The sequence below is a fragment of the Rhinatrema bivittatum genome, chromosome 15 (genome assembly GCF_901001135.1).
Source record: "Rhinatrema bivittatum chromosome 15, aRhiBiv1.1, whole genome shotgun sequence".
Lineage (NCBI taxonomy): Eukaryota > Metazoa > Chordata > Amphibia > Gymnophiona > Rhinatrematidae > Rhinatrema > Rhinatrema bivittatum.
The window spans coordinates 62,648,077-62,671,320 of record NC_042629.1 but is presented as its reverse complement, the minus strand read 5'-3'; the positions used below and the strand labels follow the sequence as shown (position 1 = coordinate 62,671,320).

At 46.1% G+C, this 23,244-nt stretch overlaps 1 protein-coding gene across 18 annotated transcripts in view; it reads right to left on the bottom strand.

The window, feature by feature from the left end:
* The window catches only part of HSPG2 (heparan sulfate proteoglycan 2), a 266,429-nt gene that overhangs the window by 31,216 nt on the left and 211,969 nt on the right, over nt 1-23,244 (bottom strand). For all 18 annotated transcript variants that reach the window (XM_029578876.1, XM_029578880.1, XM_029578878.1 and 15 more), the window contains 11 exons: nt 22,102-22,236; nt 20,586-20,767; nt 17,767-17,962; nt 17,182-17,361; nt 9,549-9,809; nt 8,472-8,637; nt 7,941-8,038; nt 5,381-5,647; nt 4,055-4,167; nt 2,818-2,965; nt 596-712 (listed from right to left, as the gene is read on the bottom strand). In XM_029578876.1, coding sequence (XP_029434736.1) covers nt 596-712; nt 2,818-2,965; nt 4,055-4,167; nt 5,381-5,647; nt 7,941-8,038; nt 8,472-8,637; nt 9,549-9,809; nt 17,182-17,361; nt 17,767-17,962; nt 20,586-20,767; nt 22,102-22,236 — 1,863 coding nt within the window. The remainder of the gene's footprint in view (nt 1-595; nt 713-2,817; nt 2,966-4,054; nt 4,168-5,380; nt 5,648-7,940; nt 8,039-8,471; nt 8,638-9,548; nt 9,810-17,181; nt 17,362-17,766; nt 17,963-20,585; nt 20,768-22,101; nt 22,237-23,244) is intronic.

Sequence of the window (23,244 nt, the reverse complement as noted above, 5' to 3'; positions counted from 1 at the left end):
GATAATAAAAAAAAAAAAAAAAAATTCCACCTACCAGAATATGGTTGACTGAGGCAGGTTAATTCTTACTTTCCTGCAGAAAAAGGTTCCCAAATCTTAACCCCAAAATGAAAATGTTGCTTTTGCACTTTTTTTTTTTTATGTTGTGCTCTTTCCTTGGCTGGCATCGGACCACAGCAAAAGCCAGTTTTATAAGGACATCACCAAACCAAGGAAAAAAAAAATCTTGAACCTCCCATTCTCACTTTGCCCTACTCGAGTGCACAAATAATGATTCTGAACGAGGTGACGTTCTTTCCTTACATATTTCTATTAAAAACCACAGCAGAGGCCACGGGTCTTCTACTCCGATCCCAGAGAGCCACAAATGACGTCCGGCTTTCAGGATATCCACAATGAATATTCATCAGGCATAGTAACATGCATTCTGCTAGCAACCCGCTTAATTTACATAGTTTGGGTACCTGGCCCAACAGCAAACCCTGTGTGTGGCTTGCATTCCAGGGCTGGACTGGCATCTTCCTAACTGAGACAGTCAAAGATATCCCACAATCAGCTTTTGCCTGCTGAAGCCACGCGATATTATTGAGCTTACCGTCCGCAGTATCTGGTCGGAAAGTAATGCGAACCTCAAACTTCTTGTAGGCATCTTTGATGGTGGGCAGTTTCAAATGAGACCGAGGGCTGTCTGTAAAATATGGCACCACTCGCTCTGGAAAGGCAAAAGCAAAAGCAGAATTACTAGCCAGGTGCACTGGGACCAGAAGCCTGACCTGGAGAAAAGACTTTGCTACCTGAAATATGTTGCAAAATTAATTGAAAGACCACTAAGGGTCCGTCAAGACCAATCTATACTCCCCCCACTGCATTCCCAGAAGATACTCCCCCCCCCCAAGATTCCCTCTCTCCCACTAGCAGCAACCCCCCCCCCCCCAATACCTCTCTACCCGCTGCAGCTACACCTCCCATTCCAAAAGAGATACCCCTCTGGCCCCTCCCATAAGAAACACCACTCCCCTGTTCAATAACCCCATCCCCCCACCAGACTTCCCTAAAAGATCCCCACTTACCAGAGGGCAGCCTTAGGGACCCTATGGGCAGGAGTGAGATCTGTTCCTCCTTGCCCTGCCAGGCGCCAATTTCCAAAATGGCGCCGGCTGAGCCCGATGAGCCTCGGGTCGGCCGGTACCATTTTGGATTTCTACAACGGTGGGGCAGGAGCAATTGGCTGAACAGGGTCCTCTGTCTGAAACATTTGGAAAGCAGGTCTGCTTTGCTCAGTCTCTGTATAACAGACCAGGAGCCTTGCTTAAGAAATGGTCAAAATCTTTAACAAAAAAAACCCCCCAAATTCACTAAAACTGCTAATTTTTTTAAAAGACGTTTTTCCTTTGCATTACATTTTTGGCTCAAACAGCAAAAAAAAAAAAAAAAAAATAAATAAAATATCCTTATAGCAGAGGTGGACAAAACTTTGCAGCACACAGGCTGGATCCAGCGAGGACGAGGGCAATGATCATTCATTTTTTTGTGGATAAATGTGTATACTCATGTAAAAATACTGATTATTCCTTCCTTCCCTTCCTCCCAACCTGTGTGCATTACACAGGAGTTTCCCTTCAAAACGAGCTTGTCCTTTGTACAAAACTGTCCTTGAAAACAACAATCAATCAATCTAAAACGCAAAACAGTTTTAGATTTTTGCACTGCATGGACTTCAAAGATGCTTCTCTCTTTTTTTTTTTTTTTTTGTGAGCAATGTGCAGACCTAGTAAGACTTCAATTTAGGTTCCTGGAGATCAAATTCTTGCACCAAAAAAACCCCCCCAAAAAAACAAAAACCCTCTTGGGTCAGCCAACAGCTCATAGTCCATGCTGTACGCTGCCACAGGGAGGGTCTCCGGCTCAGTTTCCAGATCGGTCGGGACGGGGTAAGCTGCGTGGGGGAGGGGGAGGGAGTCTCGATCATCGATGAGAGCCCCGTGATACGGGCTTTCAGAAGGCAGCCTGGTGCATGGCTCCCAGCCTCAGGACCAGACTGGGAACAGTGGGAGAGAGGGGCTACTGAAACAGGGGGGAAACCCTGAGAGCTGCAAATGAAGACTGACGGTACCACCAGTCCAACACTGGACGGAGAAGAAGAGAGGAATTACTCGGAACCCAAAGCCCGAAAACACAAAATAAAAAAAAAAAAACCCTCATGTCAATCGAGTGAGGTGGAACTTATTTCTGAAGTTAACCTGCTAGTTGTAACTTTGTATTATGTTGTGAAGCACATTCATTTAGACCTGATTTTTCTCCATCATTCCAGAAAATGCACAATATTTGGTAAACGCCTTGTAACAGTCAGGGACCAGTATCTTATGCACTGCAGTCTGGCTGCTAAAATAGTTTTTAATAGATTCAAACCTGCTGACGCATGCATGTCTGAGCCAGTCTCTTCTTTCTGGTTTAGCCAAGAAAAACTGCCCACCACCTTAAGAGCCCAGAAAACAGGGCAAAATCCTGACTGCTCAGCAACTTGGCCAAGGTCAAAAGGTTATTTAAAAGCCTACTCTAGCGAAACAACACTTTCTAAAACCATGTCATTTGCACAGTCTTCCTAAAATGACTAGGAACAAGGACATGAAAGGTAATGAAAGATATAAAAACAACCTCTAATGCCACTAGCTTGGCAATTTGGAACTAGCACAAGTTTTGACCAGGCCGTTAGTTTGCTACAAGGCTAAAACGTGTACCTTAAAACCCCTGGTAGATGGATGGGCCAAAAGTGCTCAACCCTTGGCTCCAGCCTGGTCTAAGGGATGTTCAGCTCACCTCGGACCTTCAGCATGGAGAAGGCCGTCACCTTCCCTTGTCTGTTGATCGCTGTGCAGACATAGGTTCCCGCATCTTGAGGTCTCACTGATGGGATGGTCAGGATGTTTCCCTCCAGGCGGGCGTCTCTTGGCAAGTCTCCTTCCAACTGACACCAAAACACAAACCAGAGTCATCTCACTCGCTCCCGGCAACCCTGGCCTCTTCCTTATTGTATTAACTGATCCTATTGCTGCCACCATCATTACAATTACTACTTACCATAATCCATACCACTTTCACCGATTACTATTAATATGATCTCTATGGTCAGAACCATCACCTTCACCACTGTGATTTTTCACCATCAGCATCACTGTTACTAAGGTCACTATCACCATCATGTCTCCACTTCCTATCACTATTTTTGATACTAAAACCACTTCCCCAATCTCCAAGTCCATTATTTTCTTAACAGACATCCATCACTACTATCCTCATCACCATTCTCCCTCTCACAACCATCAGTGTCATTACTATCCCCATCACCATTCTCCCTATCAAAACCAGCATCATCACATCTTCATCATCATCATTCTCCCTCTCACAGCCATCAGGGTCACCACTATCCTCATCACCATTCTCCCTCTCACAACCTGTGTCACCATTATTCTTATCACCAACATTCTCCCTCTCACGGCCATCTGTCACCACTATCCTCATCACCATTCTCCCTATCACAACCAGCACCACCACTATCCTCTTTGCAATTAACCACCACAATCATTGTTACCAGCACCGCTCACTGCCATCAGCATCTTTGCAGGAGTTTCTCTGCCTTTTTCTCTTCCCCAAAAAAGAGGGTCCTGCCTTACACCTCATTTGATGTTAGTCTGGATCTACATCTATGAGGTGTAGCTCAGTGGTTAGAAAACAGAACTACAAACTTGGGAGACTGCAGTTCAGTTCCACAGCCTGGTCTTGAGTATGAGTATGTCACCTCATCTTCAAAAACTTAGCAGATTTTTGGGATGGGAACATTGTGAACTCTCTAACAAAGCACCTTGCAGAATGACTGCTAATCAACTGATATTGTTATACCATCTGTTTTGTTTCAAGGTCATAATGTGCTTGGAAGTTTGTACAATCTCAGTTAGTGATCCATGAGCATGGCCTGCGATGCCCAAACTGCGTTTTATCCTGCTCAGGGCTTCAGAGCCTCAGGTAGTAAAAGCATAAATAGATAGTTTTACATTACCTTGGTCCACGAGATCTCAGGGACGGGAAAGCCAGAGGCTAGACAAGGGAAGACCACAGATGACCCTGTTGCAACCTCCTTGACCTCTGGCTGGGCTGCAATCTGAGGAATAGCTGCACAGACAGAAAAGCACAAAGAGAGGGCAGCTGTCAAACCCTGCACATGGGACTCAAAACAGAATTCTCAAGGCAGTAGCAAAGGACATTGCTTCAGGTCATCTTGTGTAGTGCTGCAGACAATCTCTGCACCTTCGTCAGCCAGCATAGTGCAACATCTCAGCCACTGAAAAAATACACCACTTCTCAGCTCTTCATAAAGCCCTATCCAGTCTCCCATCCATCAGGCTTGTATTTCTAAATTAGGAGAATTACTGCCCTGCTTTGTGCCACGGAACAGATTGGTGACTATCCTCAGCGTGAACAAACACTGTGCACGCAATAAAGTGTGTCAGAATATTTGGTGAATCCAGTGTTCTGATTGGTCCAAAGTTCTTTGTGCTTTACAATAGTTAAGCCACGCTTCCTTTTATCCAGAGCTCACAGGGCACACAGACCGCAGCAGGCTGCCTAATGCTTGCTGGCACGATACTGTATCGTTATGCAGCGCCCTCACCCCGGTGCAAGGCTCCCATCTGTCTCTCCATAGTCTCTTGTGCCACGACACGTCTCACCGCTGCCTGTGCAAGAGGTTGGTGCTAGCAGCGGCCACTCACAGGAGTTAATGCAAGCAGGCTACTGCTTTTAATATCCCGAGCAAGGCACCAGTTTTTGCATGCATTCTATGGTGTGCAGCACCTGCCCCCCCCAAAATACAGTCCATGGGAACAGTACGACAGTACTGCTGCAGCGCCCCCTAGCGTGGGGCAGACCTGCTCAACAAACTTCCCCAGCTTGATGAAAAAGCAGCAGTAAGCCCTGGTCCTTACAACACCAGCCTGCCACGTTGTTTGTAACAGGAGCTGTCCAGACGATTGGTGCTGAACAGCGGTGAAATGCCCCTATTGAGCAGTGCAGAGATATACACCCGCATATGTATACAATCATTTGACATAAAGAAAACCTTTCAGAACATCTCTGTCATCTTCTACTTCCTGAGAACATGCTTTAATAAACCCCTAGGGTTCATTGGTCATTTTTTTGTTTTGTTTTCTAATCTACTCCAAAATGGGCCTCAACTGCTCATGTTGCAATATCTGACTGTTGGGTTCCTCAGGATGGCCCTAGCACAGGCTCCAGTTTGCCCTAAATTTAGGAAGAGGAACTTTAGATCACTTTAGATCACGTAGTGAATATGTAGGCCTTGCCAGCTGCCCTGCAGAGTACTCACACTGCACGTGTAGAATGATGTGAGACTGAACTGTGCCCATGTCGTTGGTCGCCGTACAGCGATACTGCCCGGCATCCGACTGCTTCACCTCCTCGATTTTCAGCATCCCTCCGCTGATGACCACGTCGGGCGGCAGGCGGCTGCCCACCTTGCTCCACGTGACCCGTGCCTGGGGGTCCCCGATAGCCAGGCACTCAAACTCCACAGCATTTCCCGCCAGCACCGTCTGCACCGAGGTCCGGATGTTAATCATCACCCTGGGCAGAGCTGCAGTAGGGGTGGAAAGCACAGCAGATTTTTTTTTTTACTTTCTTTAAGCAAAGTTCTCAAAAGAACCAACAGCTGCCACGCAAAAACAGAGAGGAATGGTCACAGGACAATCTACAGGCTCCCATCGAGTCCCCCTGCAACAGCAACACAAACCTCTCTCGATGCCTGGCTTCATCTGCATTTTCTCCACTATTCCTGACTTCAGGGTCGTTCTTAGACCAACCCAAAAAAAAAAAAAGCTACCACAGCCTCCAAAGAATCTTATTTACTCAGCACCACAGTAACTTGGCTCTTTTCGGAGAAACACATTTTTGTAAGGATTTTCACATTTTAAAAATGTGTTTTCAAATAAACTCAAAGGGCCCGGTCTTCAAAAAATGCTGTTGCAAAATCAGGTGCTTAAAGCTTTGGTAGATTTTTCACCCAAACTTAGAATACTAAATTTTCAGCTGAAAATTTGCCTGTATTTAGGAGCCTAAAACTTCAATTTTGTTCTGCAATTCATTTGCCGAAATGTAGTCACCTAAGTTAGGTCCCTAGTGCTAAAGTTCCTAACTTTCTCTACTTAAACTCCACACCTAGAGGTTCTTAAATTTCGAAACTGATGCACTCAGACCTCCTCAATTTTCAAAGGGTGCTAATTTAGGAAGCCAACTCCCACAGCTGGGCTCCTGAATCCTTTGGAAACTGACCCCCAGCATATTTTTTTAGGGGGTGGGGGGGGGGGGTGAATTTTCCTAAAAGGTTTTAGATGTTTCACAAAACCCAAATCATCTCTCCCGTCCCTAGAAACAATGCCCTCCCATCATATATGAGCATTACTACAAGACCTCACGGTGAAAGGAAGGAGACAAAAAACGCTGATGGAATTCCAAAGGGCCTGGGACAAACAGAGGATCCCTAGTGGCAGAAACAAAGCACTGGGGTAACCTGCACAGAGCGGCAGTTACAGCCCTCAGCGCCTTGCCAAGCAGACTGAATCTGGACAATGTTGGTCTCTCTCTGCCGTCATCTACTTATTGTTACTACAAGTGTGTCATTGGGATTAGTATCCTGGTATGTGCATTGTGATCCAACTCGTTCCGTACAATAAAGTTACAGGATTACCGATGCACAAATTCAGAGATTTGTGAAGCAAATGAGAAATCGGGAGAAGGGCAAGCCAGTTTGGATCCAATTTACTAAGCTTTTTTTCTCCCCTTAGACACAGAATGGGGGAAAAATAGAGTAGACCAGGCTCTTAGGGGCGGATTTTAAAAGCCCTGCTCGCGTAAATCCGGGCGGATTTACGCGAGCAGGGCCTTGCGCGCCGGCAGAGCCCCGGGACTTGCGTAAGTCCCGGGGTTTTTCAAGGGGGGCGTGTCAGGGGCGTTTTGGGGGCGGGACGTGGCATTTCGGGGGCGGGCCTGGGGGGCGTGGTTTCGGCCCGGGGCGGTCCGGGGGTGTGGCCGCGCCCTCCGGAACCGCCACCAGGTCGCGTCTCGGCGTGCTAGCGGCCCGCTGGTGCGCGGGGATTTACTTCTCCCTCCGGGAGACGTAAATCCCCCGACAAAGGTAGGGGGGGGTTTAGACAGGGCTGGGGGGGGGGGGGGGGGGTTAGGTAGAGGAAGGGAGGGGAAGGTGAGGGGAGGGCGAAAAAGAATTCCCTCCGAGGCTGCTCCGATTTCGGAGCGGCCTCGGAGGGAACGGAGGTAGGCTACGCGGCTCGGCGCGTGCCGGCTACACAAAATCGGCAGCCTTGCGCGCGCCGATCCAGGATTTTAGCGGATATGCTACGCGTGTATCTACTAAAATCCAGCGTACTTTTGTTTGCGCCTGATGCGCCAACAAAAGTACGCGAAGGCGCCCTTTTTTAAAATCTACCCCTTAATGAATAAGAAAAGTTTATTTTAAGAAGAGCTCAAACAAAGTTCAGCAGCATTCTGTGTGTCAGGGGTGGGTAGGCAGGTCGTGTGAAGAACTAGAAGACGGAAGACCTCTTTGTCCAGAAGACGGGGGTGAGCACAGGACATGGTGACCACTGTACGAGTCAGAGAGCCCAAGGGACCAAAGGCTCCCTTTCTAGTAATACAGAGAGAAATATGGGGAAGTACAAGGCCACGCATTGCTTTGCATGCGTTACTGGAACCCTAGTGAAGTCTCTGCATGACAGGAATTGCACAGGAATAGTGGGTAAGAGGAGGAGAATGCCAAGCCTTAACCTGCATCAAATATCTGTTAAAAAAAAAGGACTCTGTGGGTAGCAGTGTATGAGCACATAAGAAGAGAAGAAAACATGTCTGTGCCTTACCTTGAATGACAAGCTTGGCACTATCTTGCGCCTGGCCAAAGGGGCTGGTGGCTCGGCAGGTATATATACCTTGGCTTCCACGATCCAAATTCTGGATTCTGCAATGAGAAATGAATATTTCCCCTCACAGCCTGCCTGATCCCCAACACCCTCCTCATTAACCCCTCCATAGCTGATCTCTGTGCCTACTTCATGGTGTCACACTAGATCCCATGCCTCCTCAGAGCCAGCCTCCCACCATCCCAAAGCCAATGTTTGAGTTCCACCGCATCCCAGCAGGTCCAAACTAACTCGCTGAGAAAATGACGACAGAAAGAACAATCAACTATAAAGCATTTTTGTCCAAAATGTATTTCCAAATATAGCACACCGTTCTTATTTACTGGTACTTGCTGCATCAGTTTTGAATGGATGAAAGGCCAAGTTGGTCATGCTGGCATTTGAAGGAATTACAAAAATCTTTGGAGCTCCTTATTTAGACAGTGAAGCTACCCTTTCAGTTCAGATCCTCTCGTGTACACCGTATACTACCTTAGCACCCCATCTTGTACGCTGTGGTGGGGTGGAAGCTGTCCTCCTTCTTTGAACCACTCAATCCTTGCTTGGGAGCCTCCAATGATGCTGCAGGTGAACTCCGCCGTGCCGCTCACCCCCTTCACATCAATCTGTGGAGAAACCCGGACTGCCAGAGAAGCTCCTGGGCAAGGAAAGGAAAGGGAAGACAAAAGGTGAATCAAAATAGGAGGACCTGTGATCCTGGTTTACAGAGCAGCCACCAATGAGTATAGAACCCATCTTCAATCTACTAGAGGAGGATTACCACCATGGATTTTTACAGCTAGGTTACTTTAAACAGACACGAAAGCAATCCCTGGAGTACCATGTTAAAACTATAGTTTTTCCTGCCATTTTCTACATTTCACTGCCCAGTTTTGATCAGTTCCTAAACTATGCTAGCTTCCATGGCAGTCTATAAGCAGTCCTGGTGACCCTCCAGGCCCAGATGGTAATGTAATTCATTTGATGATGTTATGCACAATGTGGACAAGCACAAGCAGTCATTCCCATCACCAGTAGGAATCTTTTACAATACAACGGTATTTATTACCTTTGCAGGCTATGTCTCTAGTCAACAGGCAGCTCCAGTCATTCCCAAGATTTAGACTTCAGCTCTATGTTCCCTTACTGCACCACACCTGTACTCTCTCTTTTGTTTGCTGTTTCCACCAGCTCTGTGCTCACTGACATCCCTGAAAGACCTCATGGGAATCTCAAGTCCTTGAAAAAGAGCTGGTAACCCCATGCCCCCAGTTCTTTCTGTTTAAAGGTATTTAATTAAAGCATTATCAAATAATCAAAATATGTTTAAGACCTAAAGAGTCATTATGCGACTGGACTTTAGCTGCATATGGCTTTGACTCTAGTCGGGCAGCCATTTAGACGGCTTTTGAATATTGACCTCTACATTTACAATGATCTCGCAACAGGTGAAACTTCCCGACTTCACACATTTGCTTTCCCCAAAAACTCCGCACAACTGGCCCAATATGAAGCTGATGAAGAACCCTGCTACAACAATCACATGACCTCCTCTCCCAAGACATTTACCCAATACGTGGACATGGGCCAGTGCCTCCCCGGTGCCCACTTTGTTGCTGACGCTGCAGCGATATCTGCCCTCGTCTTCCTGGGTGGCAGGGTTGATGTGAAGCACTCCTTCCCTGATGCTGGCTCTGTTGGAGAGGCTGCCGTTGACTTTGGTCCACTGGAAGCGGAGGGGTGGAGTACCATGGGCGAGGCACTGCAGCTGAACTGCCTCTCCCACACCCACGGATAGCTCATCTGGTAGGCTGGTGGCATAAGGTGGTGCTGTGGGAGAATAAAGGAAGCCTTGAAAGGGCAATGCCACTGTGAACCAGTCTACTGACCAGTCACCTGGATGCATAGGAAGGTAAAGCAAGCAACTCAAAATCACATGGCTTACTGGATGGGGAAATTACACCAGTTTTACCTAAGGAATTAGTTGTCCATGTAGTGGCTGTAGAGAGCATAAGAAGTCTTTACCACTTCTAGTGATAATTTCATTTATTAGCATTTATCGATCGCTTTCCAGAAAAAGATCGCGGCACATCATACAATAATACACCATTTAGTTACAGTGCCATAAGCATGCTGAAGTACCAGTTAATAGATAACTATTGTAAATGCAGGCCATATTTATAGGCAGAGAAAGGCAATAGCTTCTTAAGAATGTTGTCAAACCAATCAATGGAAGTTGTCATACTCTTTAGCCTCGGGTTCAACCCCCAATGCATTTCCTATGGCAAACTTGCATAACATCCTCCAACTTTCAAACCAAAAAGTCTGATGCCCCCATCCAGGCACCAAACCACATCAAATTTGGTGCAGATAGGTCCACCCAGTCCAAAGTTATGTGTGTGTGGGGGAGGGGGGTGGGGGAGGACCACAACCACAACAGATACATCAGTAAGAGCTCACAAGCCTTTCAGTTCTGTTGAAATGAGGCTAAGATGAATTTCATTTGCTAAATTTTGTATAACAGTTTCATAAGCAATCAGGCAGGCAAGGAAATACCTATTTTGTTTAACACAGATGTCACTGTCTATATCTCATCATCATAAGGCAACTGAAATAACAATGTTTTACAATCATACAAATGTAGTAGATGTCAGCAGGTAATGGAGAAATTACTTACCTGATAATTTCGTTTTCCTTAGTGTAGACAGATGGACTCAGGACCAATGGGTTGTGCTCCGCTGCCAGCAGATGGAGTCAGATTTCAAAGCTGACATCACCCTAGATACCCCCCTGCAGTGACCTCACTCCTTCAGTATTCTCTTCAAAAGCCACTGTGGACATACTATTGAAAAAACTTGATTTAAAATACGATTAAAAATGGATAACCGTAATGGCACTCAACCAAACATTGAACCACAGTAAGAATATAGATTACCCGATCTAGGGATTGGATAATGGCTTACAAGTAATCTCTTGGAATTGATATCTACTCCATGGGCAAATCTTTGGCACCGTTCTTGAGCAGCTGTGGGAGGGATGCTGAGTCCATCTGCCTACACAAAGGAAAATGAAATTATCAGATAAGTAATTTCTCTGTTTCCTAGCATGTAGCCATATGGATTCAGGATCAACGGGATGTACAAAAGCTACTCCCGATCGGGGTGGGAGCCTGAAAGCCTTGAAAGGCTGAATCCTCTTGGGCCTGTACGTCCAGGCGATAGAACCTGGAGAAGGTGTGTAAGGAGGACCATGTCCCTGCTCGGCAGATATCGACGGGAGACAGCAGTCTAGCTTCCTCCCTTGAGACCGCCTGAACCCTAGTGAAATGAGCTTTAACCTGAGAAGGTAATGGCTTTCCTGCCTCCACATAGGTTCCCATGACCACCTCTCCTCAATCCAGCGAGCTATGGTAACATGCGAAGCTGGTTCACCCTGCTTCCTTCCACCGTGTAAGACAAACAGCGGTCCATCTTTCGGACCGGTTCTGAAACTTCCAGATATTGCACCAAAAGTCTACTGACATTCAAGTGATGGAGGAGGCAGTATTCTTCCATGTCCTTGAGCTTATCTAGGGATGGCAATGAAATGGACTGATTCAAATGAAAGACTGTGCAGTGGACGAAAGGAAGGCTCTGCCAAAAATTCTAATACTAGATTAAGATTCCACAAGGGAACCGGACACCGAAGGGGTGGCTGGGGGTGTTTCACTCTTTTCAGAAAACGGGTCCTGTTCACCTCACCCCTGAAACAGGAGAGAGCCGCTATCTGGACCTGCAAGGAGTTAAGGGTCAAACATTTATTCAAGCAGTCCTGCAAAAATTCCAGAATTAGTGGGATTTTGACCGCCCGAGGGAGGACCCTGTTTTCCTTGCACCAGGCCTCAAATACTCTCCAGACCTGCACATATGCTAGGGACGTAGAGAACTTCCAAGTGTGGAGTAATGTGGCAATTAATGCTGCAGAATATCCTCGCATCATCAGGTGAGCCATCTCAAGGGCCAGACCATAAGCAGAATCGAGTCAGAACGTCGTGAAGGACCGGTCCCTGCTGTAGCAGGTCCCTGTGTGGTGGGAGGCACAGGGGGGTCTCCACCAGGAGACACTGCATGCCTGCATAACATGGACGCCTGGGCCAATCTGGAGCTAATAGTAGGACTATTCTCCTGTGATGCTTGATTCTGCGAATGACCCTGCCCAGCAAAGGCCATGGAGGGAAGGTGTATAGCAACTCTTTTTCTGGCCGGGTCTGAATGACAGCATCGATCCCCAGGGACCACTGACCTCTTCTGTGTCTTAAGAATCGGGGAACCTTTGCATTGAGAGATGTGGCCAGCAGGACAATAGACAGGGAGACCCCAACGATCTGCTACCAGCTGAAAGACTTTGACTGACAACACCCACTCTCCTGGATCCAGACCCTCCCTGCTTAGAAAGTCTGCTCTGACATTGTCTTTTCCTGCGATGTGGGAGGCTGAGATCATCTGTAGATGTATTTCCACCCATTCCATAAGGAGATCCATCTCCTGTGACACTTGCTGGCTCTTGGTTCCACTCTGGCAGTTGATGTAGCCTACCATTATTGCGTTGTCTGACATTACATGGACAGCTTGACCCTGGAGTCTGTGGCTGAATTGTAGATAACAATCTGACTGCCCGGGCTTCCAGGTGGTTGATGTTCCAGAGGGCCTCTTCCTTGGTCCAACATCCCTATTCCATCAGTTCCTGATAGTGAGCTCCCCAGCCCTGGAGGCCTTGGGTCTGTTGTGATGACCAGCCAGTTTGGAGAGCTTCATGTAGCCACCACTGGAGCCGAGAGCATACTCCCATTGGTAAGTGGAGGTGAATCGAATAGTCTTGAGACTGTGGGTTCTAACATGACAGTAGAGAGCGTTGAAATGGTCACATGTGTGCCCTCACCACTGCACTACCTCCAGAGCTGCTGCCATCAAACTGAGAACTTGGAGATAGCTTCACACTGTTGGGCGTATAGTGCTCATCAACTGACGCACTTGGACATCAACTTCCTTATCCACGTGGTCGGAAGGAAGACCTTGCCCTGCTTGGTGTTGAACCAGACTCTCAGATAGTCCAAGAACTGGGAGGGCTTTTGTCCAGGTTTATGACCCAACCGAGGTGCTGAAGCAAGGAGGTCACCCTGTTGATCACTCAGAGACTGTCTTCCACAGACTTGGCCAGATCAACCAGTTTTCCAAGAACAGGTGCACCAGGATTCCCTTGTTTCTCAATGCTGCCACTATGACCATAATAATCTTGAAAAATGTTCTGGGGCGATGGCTAGGCCAAAGGGCAGTGCCCGGAACTGTTAATGAGGAAATGTTGGTGTTCTTGACGGATTGGAATATGTAGGTAGGCCTCGAATAGGTCCAGGGAGGTTAAGAACTCTTCCGATTGTATGGCCATTATCATGGAGCATAGGGCTTCCATGCAGAAATGATTAACTCGTAGATGTTGACACTCTTGAGGTCCAGAATGGGGCAAAAGGAACCTTCCTTCTAGGGTACGATGAAATAGATGAAATAACACGTATTTTCCTGTGTCGCAGGTACTGGGATTATAGCCCTCATCCTGAGGAGCCTTAAAAGAGTAGTCTCCATTGCTGTTTAGAGTCTCAATGATTAGCAGCATCAAGTTGAAGGAACATTTATTAAGAATTTGGTTCCATCTGCAAATTTTTGCGCCAAATTGTTCCCTTTAAATGCAGAGTTCTGTCCTTTCCCCCCGCTCTCCTTGCCTTGTCAGCTGTATGAATGTCACTTTGCCTCTAAGGTATGTTTTATTAGCTTAATTTTTGACAATATGTACCTTGTTTTTGGTCCTGTTTATATGAATGTTTACATATACCCTGTTTTATGTTTCAGTTTCAAAATACTTAACTTGTACCTCCCGACGCAGCCTTCGGGCGAAACACGGGGTCCGTGTTGGGGGACCCTAAAGAGAACCACTATGCTTGACATTTGAGCAATGGAGTTGCCGAGTTAAATAAAAGAAAATTTTTTTCATGCACTATCTAAGTTTGGACCTTTCAATTTTCCAGCAATTCCTTTAGTGATTGATATTGATAATTTGGAGTGCACACTTCGGCTCAGAGTCTTTGTGATTTTGGATCTCTCCAATATGGTTCTAAACCAGGGGGAATTTCCCCATCCTCCAAGGAATCTGTATCCTCCTCTTCATCCGTGCCGACTGGATCCCTGGCATGCCTCGAGGCCTGCTAATAGGACAGGGAGAAGTAGGGCTTACCAGCTGAGTTTCCATTCGGACAGGAGCAAGTGAGGTAGCAGACCGCCTGTAGGAAGGCTTGAAGGCCCTAGAAAAATTCAACCCAAGAGAAGACAGCCGGGTCCATGCCTAGCCCAGGAGGTACTGAGGTTGGTGTCACTGAATTTCCCTCTTCCATGGATGACCCAGTCCCGAGAGTACTCAGATCTGGGGTACTTCCAGTTAAGGCTGTGGCTAACCCATCATCTGAATGGGAGGAGCCAGGCTTAGCAAAGTCTGGGGAGGCCAACTCTCCCTGGGCTTCTTCACAGTGCTGATATAAGTTGGAATCCAGGTCAGACTGTGAAGCCCTAATGTTTCTTGGCTGCTGGAGCCATTGGCGGCGGTAACTGTGTGTTCTGTCGGCTCGTGCTTAAAATTTTATGCGCACAGATTTCAGGCGCCTAGGAGGGATGCAGCGAGGTGCATGCACAGCCTGTGCCCCCGGCTTTACCTCTATTCTGCGCGTATGTACGCACGCAATGTTATGTGCACAGCACATGCACAGAGCCAATGCATTGTGCGTACCAACATTCTATGGAGGGCAATACGGCGCGCAAGATGACACCGCCGCAGCCTACCATATGGTGTGCCGACCAAGCCTAAAGCAGGGCCTAGTCCACCGAGAGGGAGAGGGGGGCTGCTCAACCCACTCAGAAGCCCACTTCCCCTTACCCCAACTGGATCGGGAACGACATCGGTATGGCGCACCGAGCCAGGAGACCGGAGAAAGTCTTACCAAAACCTCTCCAAATGTCTCTGAATCGGGAGGTCAATCTTCTCTCTCTCTCTCTTTTTTTACTTACGTGTGTCCAGCACTTACAGGCTGAGTACAGAGACAGTTTCCAGCTGTGGGGGGAGAGGGCTTTGGCTATCACTGCCGCGCTCGGCTCCCTGCACCCGCTGCCTTTCAGCTGCTTAAGCAGCAAAGTCCACGCCGGGAACTGGCTACCGGACCACAGCACACCTCTGAGGGATCTCGGAAATCGCCTCAGAAATTCTCAACTGGAGGAGGAACCTTTAGGTATTACCGCAGGAGAGTGGGGCTCAATCCCATAGGGAGAGGTACGTCCAGGATCTGCTGGAGATGGAGAAATACTGAAGGGTTGAGGTTACTGCAGGGGTGTATCTAGGGTGATGTCAGCTTTGAAATTTGACTCTGTCTCCATCTGCTGGCAGGGGAGCATAACCCATTGGTCTTGAGTCCATCTGGCTACACGCTAGGAACGGCCTGTTTGGTCCACACGAGCTGCCTGGATGTCCTGCCTGCACAGTTCTAGTTAAGGACATCACCTACTTACTAGCTATCAGCCACAGAAGTCTGACCACCTATCATGTTCTAGTTATCTTTCTTTGCCTTTAGAACAGACCATCGTACTAAAGATATCTCCCTTCTGTCAGCCATACAAAATTCATCGCCTTCATCTTTAGTCCTTACCTGGGGGCTGTAACCAAACTAGCCTGCTACCAATGCTCTCAGTTATATCCAAGAACGTACCAAAGCCCTGTTTGTTAATCTTGTCTCATCTTCTTGGGAGTCTACCAATGCTCTGGGCTAGTAGCTTTGTTGTATCCTTTTTTCCAGCCTTGGGTAGATGAGCATAAACATTTACAAATCTCATCCACCACCCGGGGGCCCCGTTTCTTGCACCCTACTGCTCCCCCATCCTGCTCTTACCACTCCCAGCTTTATCTGCATGTTGGCTTTATTCTACTCCACCTTGAAGAGTCCTAGAGGACTGGAAAGACTGATTCAACACATTTTTAATTAAATTAAATCTGTCCCAAGCATGCACGCTTCTGGTTGCTTCCACCTCTGCTGGTAGGTTATCTACCACCCTCTCAGGAGAGTAATATTTCCTCCCTTCTCCGCTGAGCCTCTTTCCCCCTCCAATTTCCTTTTAATTTCTTTATTTTAAATGACAAATGCTACCTTCTCGTATTTTATTGATGCCCGCTAAATATTTGAATGTTTTTATTATGTTTTCCCTTTAACCCCTTCAGTGAGGTGTGTGGTATAAGAATTGCCCTATTTTGTTAGTCCATTTCCTGCTATTAATTAAGTTGACAGCCACTGCCATTAGCAATGGTTACATGGAATAGACTTAGTTTTTGGGTACTTGCCAGGTTCTTATGGCCTGGATTGGCCACTGTTGGAGACAGGATGCTGGGCTTGATGGACCCTCGGTCTGAACCAGTATGGCATGTTCTTATGTTTCGCAGTTGCTTCTATCCTCTCAGCTTTCCTGGTTGCTTTAATGCTCTGACTTACTGATTAAATCTGGGCCCCTTTTCATCCCAGCTGATAAGTGGCTAATGGAATTTTGTGCACCGGGTACCTGATTTTACCTTTTGTTTTTTTTTTTTTTTTTTTTTGCATCATCCAGTTTCCGAAACTGTGACTGTTCTTCCTGGCTTTTCATTTTTTTTCCCAACTCTCCCCGTGTGTCTACCCATCTTCCAGATTTTGCTATCATTTCTGAACAGCATTATCATCCCCTCCAATTCCTCTGCAGGGTTACTGGTTCTAGACTCGACTGGGCATTCCCTCACAGTGGCATCTGATTCGGATTTTAAATCTCCTGGAACACCCATACTACGTGTGGTATCTGAACATGAACAATGCATCAAGTGGCACTGTATTAAAGCTTGCTTGTGTTTGTTTGCTTGGCATTACATCTCTTATTAAACAGGGAAGAATATGTATTAACCCCTGCAGTGAAGAAACAGAACAACTACAGCTAAGGAAAACTATTGAGTGGGCAGTTGAAGGGTTTCCTCTTGGCTTTTTGGTACAGCTGCTGCCTCTAGACCAGAAGGCTGCTGGTTCTAGTCCTGGCTGGAACATGTCCAGACAATGAAAGATTCTCTGCAAATGCCCATTGCTATGTGGCTTGGCATTAAGTGCTGGAAGGCGCCTTACTCTCTACATCCAGGGTGATGAAAACTTCATTGTAGCCAGCGGTGTTGGAGGCGTTGCAGATGTACTGCCCCGAGTCCTGCTGCCCCACATTGGGGATGATGAGCGTGTCATTCACCAGCTGGTGCTGCCAAGGCAGAGGGGCTCTCAGCTTGGACCACTTGATGGTAGGAGTGGGGTGGCCTAGATAAGAAAGAAAAGGAGGACCACGATCAGCCAAGCCCATTCTCATCCAGTTTTACACCTCCTGTCTGTTGGGCGTTCAAGGTCACTGCAGAGTGGATGCTAACTGAATCCTAGAAAGGTGACTTGGGTGTTTCCTCTCCAGCCCCTAGCCAGCTGGCTAGACACACCCAGATCACCTAGGGGCAGTGAGGGATGAGGCCAGGCCGGCACAATATCTAAAAACATTTCCTTTCTCTGCTTCTCTCACCCCATTTGCTCTGTTGCACTTTCTATTCTTTCCCTCCTCTTTGTTTTATTTCCTACCATATCTGTGATTCCACCTTTTCATTATACCATGGGCCTCCAGAAGCCTAGCCTAACCCTGACCTAGCACTATGAAAATAAAATGTGGGAGGAGCATACCTGAAGCAGAGCAGCGTAAAATGACGCTTGTGCCGGTCACTGCGACCACTACTGGCTCCTCCACGGTGACCTGGGGAGCTCCAGGTCTCGCAACGTTACTTTCAACGTGAACCTCCACTTGGACCTGAGCGGAACCCACAGGGTTCTGGCCCACGCAGGTGTAGGTGCCGGCGTCTTCTGGCTTCACTGATGGAATCTGGGAGCAGAAAAAGCAACATACCCCATTGAAACCATAACAGGACAAGGAATATATGGAAATTTCCACAGAACCTCCCCAATGCAAGCAAACAAAGAGCCGAAAGCTGATCTACCCCAAGATGAGTAACAACTCTCATGCAACCTCTCCTTGCCTAATGCTGACTCTTTTATTACTAAACATTCAATCATTGACTACGAAAATCCCATTGTTAAATGATCTTCAGGAAGAACAAAACCTACCATCTTCTGCATCACTGAAACATGGCTGAAAGACAGTGATAATGTTCTCAAAACAAATTGATAACCCCAATTATGATATCTTTCATTTCCCCAGACACAAATGGAAAGTGGAGGTCTTTTAATAATCAGTAAAAAAGAACTAAAGCTCAAACCCTACAAAGTAGAGATTAACCCCGCCATACGAGGCGGCAATATTAAAATCAACTCAATTAAATATAGGTACCGTCTACTGCCCACCTGGAACACTCCAAAAAGACTGCTTACCTCTAATCGAAATTTTCACAAAGGCATTTTTATCACCTGAATCCACAATAATCATTGGGGACTTTAACTTACATGTAGACAGCACACTTAAAAACACCGCAAGTAAAATCTTCCTAGATACGATGAAAGCAATAGGCTGTTCACAATTTATAACTAACCCCACTCATAAAATAGGTCACACCCTTGACCTAATATTCGCCAATCACAAGAACTGCAAAATCAATGCATCTCACTACATACTACCCTGGTCTGACTACCAACTAATAAAAACTAAAATATTCCTCCTCAACACACAGAAAACAATTTCACATAATAATCAATCATTCACATACAGGAAAAAGATAGACTATTCAAGAATTTTTGGTTCTATTAAAAATAAGATAACTGATCTTAAATATGATAATGCCTCTTCAGCTTTTGACTCCTGGGATAAAATAATCAATGAGATAGCCGATATCCTATGCCCAGTCCAGGAAAAAACTTTTCAAAATGAATGCAATACCTCTAAAATTAAGAAACGTTGCTATAATGAAGAGCTAAGACATGCCAAACAAACCCTGAGAAAATATGAAAAGCCAATCTATAAAATCCCTATAAAAATACAAATCACTTAGCAAAATACCGTGAACAAATCAATAAAGCAAAAAAAAAAAAAGACTATTACGCTAAACGGATTCATGATGTAATATTCAATTCCAAACTACTATTCAAAACAGTCAAAAACCTAACCAAGGACCCATCTACATTCATCATAAATAACCACAACTTTACAAAGAACTCCTGCAATGAACATGCTACTTCATTGCTAGACAAAATCAATAAGTTAAAAACACAATTCACCACCTGCTTACCAAAAAAAGAACAGGAAGAAAAACATGAGCAAGCAAAATGGAACACTTTCAACACAGTATCAAAACTTGAAACTAACCAAATCATTACAAAAATTAAACCAGCTATCCACCCACTTTCCAATCCCTGCAAGTTCTCTGAAATTAGTACACAGCGTAATAACTCCAACAATCACAACAATGGTCAACTTTTCGCTATCAGAAGGATTGGTCCCAGATAAAGCAAAGCAAGCCATGATTAAACCAATCCAAAAAAATAAAACTAGCAGAATTGATGATTGGGACAATTATCGACCAATCGCCAACCTGCCTTTCATTGCTAATGTCCTAGAAAAAGCAGTGCTATCACAATTAGAAAGCTACTTAGGTGACAACAATATTCTATACCCAAACCAATTCAGCTTCAGAAAAGATCGCTCAACAGAAACCCTACTCATCTTCTTAACCGACCAAATACTACAGGGGTTTGACACTGATGAATCCTATATCCAGTCATTGACCTTTCCTGCCTGTTCCAGTTTTTCAAAGATCATTAGTCAAAGATCATTAGTCAAAGATCGATTAGTACCAGGATTTCTTCCTTCATGACAGATAGATCATTCCGAGAAAAATTAGACAATCACTTATCCGACACCTTCCCAATCGACATAGACCTTCCACAGGCATCTGCACTCTCAGCTACACTATTCAACATTGGAGAAATTACTTACCTGATAATTTCATTTTCCTTAGTGTAGACAGATGGACTCAGGACCAACGGGTTATGTGCTCCTCTGCTAGCAGATGGAGACTGAGTCAGGTTTCAAAGCTGACTTCACCTTAGATACACCCCTGCAGTGACCTCAGCCCTTGGGTACTCTCTTTTTTTTTGGGGGGGGGGGGGGGGAGGGTGTGGTGGGAGTTTACTAACTTTTCTTCTGCAGGGGCCAGATATTGACCATAAAAAGGATTTCCTGCTTTCAGATGCCAGTCCAACACTATAAAACCCCCAATTCGCCTGTTTATGAATGTTACGCATGTTCTCTGCCCTGAACAAGGTAATGGAAGTAGCAGAATGTAAGAATGTCTAAATAAATAAAATAAAGAAACAGCTTCTAAGCATGAGCGTCATGGAGGAAAACTGAATTTCTTTGGTCATAACCCTCCCGGCCTTGCTGAACCAACCGCTTGTGGCATTTTTACTCTACATTCAGGATTCTCCACCAGCGCTCACGCTGTGACCTGGCAAACCGCTGAACCCAAGGAGGAGGAGGCGAGTCCTGAGCTCACCTGCAGCACAGCGTGACTGTCCAGGTGCAATGGACTCTGCTGGTGGATCTTCTGAAGCACGCCCGTGCGACGCCAGCTGACCACCGGGCGAGGGTCCCCCGTGCCCATGCACTCCAAGTTTAGGTTCTGGCCAACCTTCACTCTTACAGGACCCTTAGGGAGCACAGAGAGCAAGGGGGCTCCTGGGAGAGAAAAGAGAACACAGGAAACTGAAGACAACCAAAGCTTATTCTGCAGTGTGGAGTTCCAACAGCAGTGCCGGTTCTGGAGAAAACTGGATCCTTTGCAGGCTGATGCCTTTTATTGGGTCAACATGAAAACGATCCAGAGATGACCAGACACGTGAACTCTCACGACCACTTTAGATGAGACCTTTATTTATTTATTTGTTTTTTGTATGCCGACATTCAGTCTTAGCCGTCACATCGGTTCACGTACAACAATAATGATAAACAGTTACAATGTGAAGAATAGAAATAATGGTGTTTTATAAAATAATAGAGAGAATTAAAGTGGAGAGGAAAACTGAAAAAGAATAAAAGTAGAGTAAAAAATTAATATATAATTATATTAATTATGTTGGAAAAGCTTTCTGGTGTCAGATGCCCATGTACAACATCCGTGGACCATCTTTATGTTGAGCCAATCAGAGGCATCAAAACCCACAAGGAAACCAAACCTCAGAAATGGTTATAAAGGCTGAAATACTGTTCAGCCGATCTCAGGTGGGTTATTCATCTTCCATCACAACCTGAAGTGATACTGATGCAGGCAACTCAGATATAGGTCCTAGAGATACAGGGCACAAAAGGGCGTGGCAGCTCGACACATTGACTTAAAAAATGTCATCCAGCAGGGCCTTCAGCTGTCTCACCAGGTAGCTAATTCCAGTGTCTGACTGCATTCAGCACAAAGGACACTTTGCTGCCAAAGAAACAGATCTGCTACTTAGGAGTAGATCAGAAAACTATCCGCATTTCAGAAAGTCCTGTAGGATAGCTTTTAGCTGCAGGGTTTGCTGGAATAATCAAAGCAAAGCCATGCAGGTGATTTTGCTTTGATCATTGCCTACAGAGAAGTGCACAGAGGGACACCTGCTTTGTGCGCGGGCACTTTCTGAAAGCAAATAATGCAAGTAATTTTTATTATTCAAAAAAACATCCGCCTAATTGCTTCCCGCCAATGCCAACCCCCCAGCCTGCAAACGCCTCCAAACCTATGCAGATATGGGCTGAGCAATACCCAAGAAGCCCATTTATACGGGTAAAAGAAAAGCATTTTACTCACAGAAAGGGCTTTGATTATTGATGACTGCTCTAACCAGACCTCTCTGGCAGTGGATAAGCCACCTGGAGAGGATTCTTTAACTGGCACCGGCACTCATGAACCCCCCTTTGGTCACTCAGAGGCGAGACAGCTGGCCCGTCTGGCAAAGCTCTGCATCGCGTTTAGCCCTTTCCGCATCTCTTTCAGTTTCCTAATGTCTCTGCTGACCGTTCTGTTCATGGTCTCTTACCTTGTACCATTAAGTTAACGATGCTGTGGGCGATTCCATAGGGGTTAGAAGCCACGCACCGGTAAGCACCTTGGTTGTTGTGCCGAGCACCGACGATAGTAATAACGGAGCCATTTGGACTTATCTTCACATTTTCTAAAGATGGAGGCGGGGAAAGATTAGAACGCACTAAAGTGTAACCAGTTTTTATGTTGTACAAAAATGCATAAATGTTCTTTAACAAAAGCCAACAGTGACTGGTTTCATGCCGATGCTGTAAACTTTAACCTCTTCTTTACCATTTCCTACAGTGCCTCCTACTGGGAGAACATAAGAAATTGCCATGCTGGGTCAGAGCAAGGGTCCATCAAGCCCAGCATCCTGTTTCCAACAGAAGCCACAAGAACCTGGCAATTACCCAAACACTAAGAAGATCCCATGCTTCTGATGCAATTAATAGCAGTGGCTATTCCCTAAGTAAACTTGATTAATAGCCGTTAATGGACTTCTCCTCCAAGAACTTATCCAAACCTTTTTTGAACCCAGCTACACTAACTGCTCTAACCACATCCTCTGGCAACAAATTCCAGAGATTTACTGTGCGTTGAGTGAAAAAGAATTTTCTCCGATTAGTCTTAAATGTGTTACTTGCTAACTTCATGGAATGCCCCCTAGTCCTTCTATTATTCGAAAGTGAAAATAACCGAGTCACATCTACTCGTTCAAGACCTCTCATGATCTTAAAGACCTCTATCATATCCTCCCTCAGCCGTCTCTTCTCCAAGCTGAACAGAGAGACTGGGAATGTGGAAGCTGCAAGTCCAGCACCCCCACAGCCAGCACTTCTGCACCACTTCCCACAGCTCTTCCTGTAGGGAGAGGCTGGGACTGCAGGAGCTGTGAGTTCTTTCATAACTATGGCGAGAGAGGAAGGTGGGTTGCATTAGTACAATCACTGCTTTTATGGCAACAGTTAGTGGTCAGCCAGAAAGCAGCATGAGAAGCACTGTGAATGAGCTGCGTCTTCCTCTTTGAAGTAAGGGGGATTGTGCTGTAGTCAGCCTATAGGAGGGGTTATAAGGAAAAAGAAATGAAATTACAAGTTGCTTTGTATGATGGGAGCTTCAGGGGAAAGGAGAGAAATCATAAAGCTGCAGATCCGCT